The 6,000-nt window shown below is 34.7% G+C and overlaps 1 protein-coding gene across 2 annotated transcripts in view; it reads left to right on the top strand.

Annotated features, from left to right (window-relative positions):
* LOC144966096 (thioredoxin domain-containing protein 16-like) overlaps window positions 1-6,000 on the top strand; it is a 73,277-nt gene that overhangs the window by 45,112 nt on the left and 22,165 nt on the right. For both annotated transcript variants that reach the window (XM_078902173.1, XM_078902182.1), the window contains exons 11-12: window positions 1,363-1,513; window positions 5,366-5,515. In XM_078902173.1, coding sequence (XP_078758299.1) covers window positions 1,363-1,513; window positions 5,366-5,515 — 301 coding nt within the window. The remainder of the gene's footprint in view (window positions 1-1,362; window positions 1,514-5,365; window positions 5,516-6,000) is intronic.

Genomic DNA, 6,000 nt, shown 5'->3' with positions numbered 1-6,000 from the left:
AAACAACAAAAAAAAAACAAAAAAACTATCAGTTTGATGTGCCCTCTCCCTTCCACAAATGGACTTCTGCTACAATATGCTGGGTGGGGTTCCTGACCTCCCATAGTGGGTAGGGAGGCACATACTGTCTTCTATCCCCCTATATCTGTTTTCCAACATGCTTTCTGTCTTAGTCTTGGAATGAGATTACTTGGTTTTGTCCTGGCCCTGGCTGAGAGGGAAACAGTCAAATGTATAGTTAGTTTTGGGAGATGATATTTTTTTCCTTGTAAATCATCTCTCTGTTATGCACTGTATTATGTTTTGTGTATGTATTATATATGATTTATAAACATTTGAGTGTATTCCTCTTAGTGGGGACCTGTGGTTCTGTCTGGATGAGACTTATAGGTGATCTCAAACTAAGTACACTGAAAGTGTGCTCTTGGAATCTACATCATTTTCCTATTTGAACCAATTCCCCTTTGTCTTACGCGGGTGGTTGGATGGGAGCATCACCCTTGAATCATATACCTATGATGTTCGCATGGGTGTATGATCCGATAGTGATGTCGTTTCTTCTTCTCTTTACTAGCCTATCCTGCTTCTTTGGTTTGTGATTGTATTTTTGACAGGGGATATTTTTTTTTCTGTAAATCTTCTGCCTGTTTGTTCTTGGTTATTTATAATTTAGCTTATGATATCTTTAGGTTATGATTTTGATTTACATTTGTACTATTTTTGTTAGATTGCTTGTTTTTTTGTTTCAGCGGTATCTCATATAACCTCAATTGTGTTGGAAGAGACCTAAAGCAACAAACAAACAAACAAACAAACCTTTGTCTTACCTTTTATTGGGTGCTTTAATTGTAATTCTATAACTTTTTACTACCCCATTTTCTTCCTTTTTACTGGCGCTGATATGACCTTAATGTGTTTTAAGCACCATAAAACCCTTAAAAACAAACAAAACATTTGTTGATAAAGGGGAAACCTGAAATGTCCTCAGGATCTGTCTTTATTTAAAATTGAAGCTTACATTTCAATACATATCGTTACTTTTTCCTTGTAATTCTAGAACTTTTTACAAATCCATTTTCTTCTTTTTTACTGGCGCGGATATGACCTTAATGTGTTGCAAGCGCCGTAAAACCCTTAAAAATAAAAACAAAAACCTTCTGTGTTTGGTATTTTGTTCCTTTCGAAAAGCTGCTAGATTCATGTTTGTTTATTACTCGTACTGCTTTTAGCAGCTCAGTGTCATTATGAAAACTCGTATTTAAACCCCAAAAAAAGATTATCTGGATTGTAGAAGTAAAATATTAATGGAATTATGGAATTAATGAAACTTATATTGGAATTTGCCTCATGATATTTTCACAGGATGGAAATTTGACTTTCATGGACAGACAAGACCATCTAAACCTGACAGAGATTCGTCATTTCCTAGTCAATGCAGCTGTCGTTCCTACCGCACCCTCAAGGGAAATTGTGAAGGGTAGTTCCAAGTATTTCAACAAACTGCATGCTGAAGGTACATATGCAAAAGTGGCAAAAGGATGCTTTTTGTAATGTTCAAATGTGCGGCTATGTGGTCTAGTGGTATGACACTCGCTTTCGGAACCGAAGGTCCTGGGTTCGAGCCTCGCACTCGGCGCATAGTTGAGTCCTTGGAAAAGGCTCTTTACTCACATTCTCTCACCATACTCAGGTGTAAAATGAGTACCTGGCCGTTAACAGCGTTGTCTTTGTCCGAAAAATTGTAATATCGCCTAACAGGCGTCATGTCCCGTCCTACATGTTAAATGTTGCTGTTGGCCAGGGACCCCTTGTAAAGCGCTTTGAGCACATTTAGTGGATATTGCACTATATAAAGCTCAATTATTTTTTTTAAAAACAGATTTCAATTTTTATGTCATTCAAAAACTTAGTATGTAATTCAAAGAATTAGTACTGGGTGGGATCTTTTGACCTTCCACAGTGGGCAGGAGGTCACTTGCTGTGCTTTCTGTCCTTCTTTATCTTTTTTCCAAGTTGCTTTCTGTCTTTGACTTGGAATGGGATTACTAGGTTGTTATGGCCCTTGCCAAAGTCCTTTGTTGAGAGGAAAACAGTCAAATGTGTAGTATTCGTTTTTTTTTTTCATTATAAATCATCTGTCTGTTATGTCCAAATATATTTCTGTTTTAAGTATGATTTTTAAACATTTTAATGTATTTCTCTTAGTGAGGACCTGCGCTTCTGTCTGGATGAGACTTTTAAATGATCTCAAACTAGAAACACTGATAGTGTGCTCTCGAAATCTACATCTGTGCCCTATTTGAACCATACCTCTTTGTCTTACTTTTTCACGCATGCCTTTAATTGTTATCTAGAATCTTTTTGACTAACCCATTTTTCTTCCTTTTTACTGGCGCTGAAAGGAACTAAATGTGTTGCAAGCATGGCAAAACCCTTAAAAACAGACAAAGGAATAGTATAAAGAAAATATTCATTTCTCAAAAACATGCGGAAGGTATATTTGAGAAAGTGATAAAAAGTTGCTTTTGTAACAAATCAACACAAAGACATTTCAAAGAAATAATAAATATAAACATAATATAACCATGTCATTATATTTTTTTCAGCTATTATTTAAAGTGTTTTGCTATATATAAGCCATGATTTCCGTGGCCTCCTTATATTCAAGGACTCCTTGAATACTCCTTGATTTTGATATTCCTGAGAAAATCTCCTGGAAGACTCCATGATTTTGATATTCCTGAGAAAATCTCCTTGAAGACTCCTTGATTTTGATATTCCTTAGAAAATCTCATTGAAGACTCCATGATTTTGATATTCCTGAGAAAATCTCCTTGACGACTCCTTGATTTTGATATTCCTTAGAAAATCTCATTGAAGACTCCATGATTTTGATATTCCTTAGAAAATCTCCTTGACGACTCCTTGATTTTGATATTCCTGAGAAAATCTCCTTGAAGACTCCTTGATTTTGATATTCCTTAGAAAATCTCATTGAAGACTCCTTGATTTTGATATTCCTTAGAAAATCTCCTTGAAGACTCCTTGATTTTGATATTCCTGAGAAAATCTCCTGGAAGATTCCTTGATTTTGATATTCCTGAGAAAATCTCCTTGAAAACTACTTGAATTTATTTTAGGAGAAAACTACTAGAATTTTGCGAGATCACCAGTACTACAACCACATCATCATCGGTTCCACCACTACTACAACCACAAAACCATTATCACCACTACCGATATGAATACGACAACCACTACCACATCACTACCAATACCACCACTACTACAGCCATCACCACCACCATATCATCATCATCACTACCATCACAACTACAACCAAAACCACCACAATTTCATCATCATTGTCATTACCACCACTACTACAATCACCACTACCACCACCACCACCACTTCTAAAACAACCACCACCACCACATCATCATCACTACCACCACCACTACCAGCACATCATTATCACTACCACCACTACTGCAACCACCACTACATCATTAGCATCACTACCACCACCAATTCATTACGACCACCACTATAACCACCACCACATCATCATCATTACAACCACCACAACTACAAGAACTACCACATTATTTTCATTACCTTCCTTGCAATGATCACCACCATAAGGATCACAACCACCGCTACTTAGACCTGTAAATTCTCAGTCAATTCATCATATTCAAATATTTTTTTAAAAGGAAAGAAAGAAATGAAGAAAGTAAGAATTCATTAATCGTAGTCGAATGACTGTAAAGTAATTAGGAATGTTCCACAGCGTTACGCATAGCTCATGGGCCATTTATATTAACGATGGATAATATATTGCCAAGGCTAAGTGACGCTTTTTAGAATTGCTGTGTCTGAACACTTCCCAGTGTATTTTCACAAAGCCTTCGTGAAATTATTTTTCACTTTCCAAACCTGTCGTGATGCCAATGGTAGCCAATTTTAACTGAGCCGCTGAGCGATAAATTTTACTGTTTTATCTAAGCCAAAATTGACCACATTTCTATGTTGGAAGTAAAAGTATGAAAAAGTAAAATGCGAATGCCGGAAGTGCATTATGTAGACACCATCAAATCGAAAGTTATATGATTGCTACAAGCACATTTCGATTGCCTCACTTTGTAAACAAACTGGTTGACCGTTTCTTCACTGATTGGGTACCTAATTATAAGAAACAATGGTAAATTGCCTAATTAATTCTCATGCAAATTAGTTTTCTGCCATTGTTTTGCTCAAGCGAGCTTGCTGTTTACTATTCATTTCGATTCTTTGGAATTTTCCACTACGAAGAATTTCAGTTTCAGTCAATTTTTATAGAGCTCATTTACAGGTCTATTATTATTATTATTATTATTATTATTATTATTATTATTATATTATTATTATTATTACTATTATTATTATTATTATTATTATTATTATTATTATTATTATTATATTATTACTATTATTATTATTATTATTATTATTATTATTATTATTATTATTATTATTATTATTATTATTATTATTATTATTATTACTATTATTATTATTATTATTAAAACCAGTCCCTTTACTTATATGAATTTCTGGGTGGGGATCCTGACCTCCCATAGTGGGCAGGGAGGTACATGCTGTGTCTTCTATCCCCCCATACCCGTTTCCCAATTGTTTCCTGTCATTGTCTTGGAATGAGATTACTTAGTTTTGTCCTGATCCTTGCCGGAGCTCCTTGGCTGGGAGGGAAACAGTCGAATGTATAGTTATAGTTTTGGGAGATGATATTTTTTTCCTTGTAAATCATCTCTCTGTTATGCATTGTATTATGTTGAGTTTACATATTATATTAAATGATTGGTAAACATTTGAGTGTATTCCTCTTAGATGGGACCTGTGCTTGTGTCTGGATGAGACTTTTAGGTGATCTCAAACTAAGTGCATTGGTGGTCTGCTCTTGGAATCTACATCTGATCCCTATTTGTTCCCAGTTCCCCTATGTCTTACTTTTTCTTGGGTGCTTTTATTGTAATTCTATAACTTTTTACTATCCCATTTTCTTCCTTTTTACTGGCGCTGATATAACCTAAATGTGTTGCAAGCGCCGTAAAACCCTTAAAAACAAAAACAAAAACATTATATGAATTTAAAGATTTCTGGCCAAATATATTTAGGTTTTTTAAAAGAAATTTAGGTTCAAGAAAATTTGACAATTGTGAGGGTCATTTAAATCTATTTATAAATGGAATAAAAGTTTTCTGACCAAAATATAAGAAGGCCCTTTGTCAATGAGCAGCAGAATAGCTGTCTTATAATTTATCTAATAATATTATTTATTCTTTTTTCTTTATTTTTACAGTGGAATCCCAAGACGACGAAGTGGCCAATGCTATTTTCAACGCGAAAAAAAATGAGTCAGAGATCACTCATATGCCAGTTGTTTCCAAAGCAACATTTCAAAATGTCATAAAAAGTGCCAAGCTCAAAATAGTTCTTTTTTACCTGCCTTGTAAGTTGCTTTTCACAAGAATATGACTCATCAGGGAAATATAATTTTAAAAAATAAATGTACATTTTGAGGAAGTTAGAGCTGACAAATCCTGTATTTCTCTCGGAATTTTATTATTTTAAAAAAGATTTTAGGGTCTTAAAAAGGGTGAGTCAAAAAGTAGTGGGACTTTGTTTATTACTTTAAAACAAATTGAGTCAATACCATGCATCATACCTCAAATTTTGCTGAATTTGCTTGACCTATCGTCTGCTTTTGATACTATTGATCACAATCTTCTCCTCAAACGTCTTGAAATTACTTATGGCGTGTCTGGTGCAGCGCTTGATTGGTTTAGGTCATATTTGTTTAATCGTAAACAGATTATTACGGTGGATGAATATAGATCTGAGGAAATCATTCTTGATTGTGGGGTTCCCTAGTGTTCAGTACTTGGACCCATTCTTTTTGTTCTGTACGTTGGACCTCTATCTAAAATCATCAGA

Source organism: Berghia stephanieae, chromosome 1 (genome assembly GCF_034508935.2).
Source record: "Berghia stephanieae isolate SIO BIC M18660-M18661 chromosome 1, UCSD_Bste_1.3, whole genome shotgun sequence".
Taxonomy (NCBI): domain Eukaryota; kingdom Metazoa; phylum Mollusca; class Gastropoda; order Nudibranchia; family Aeolidiidae; genus Berghia; species Berghia stephanieae.
Note: the sequence above shows the minus strand (reverse complement) of the source record. Positions and strands in the feature narration are given on the sequence as shown.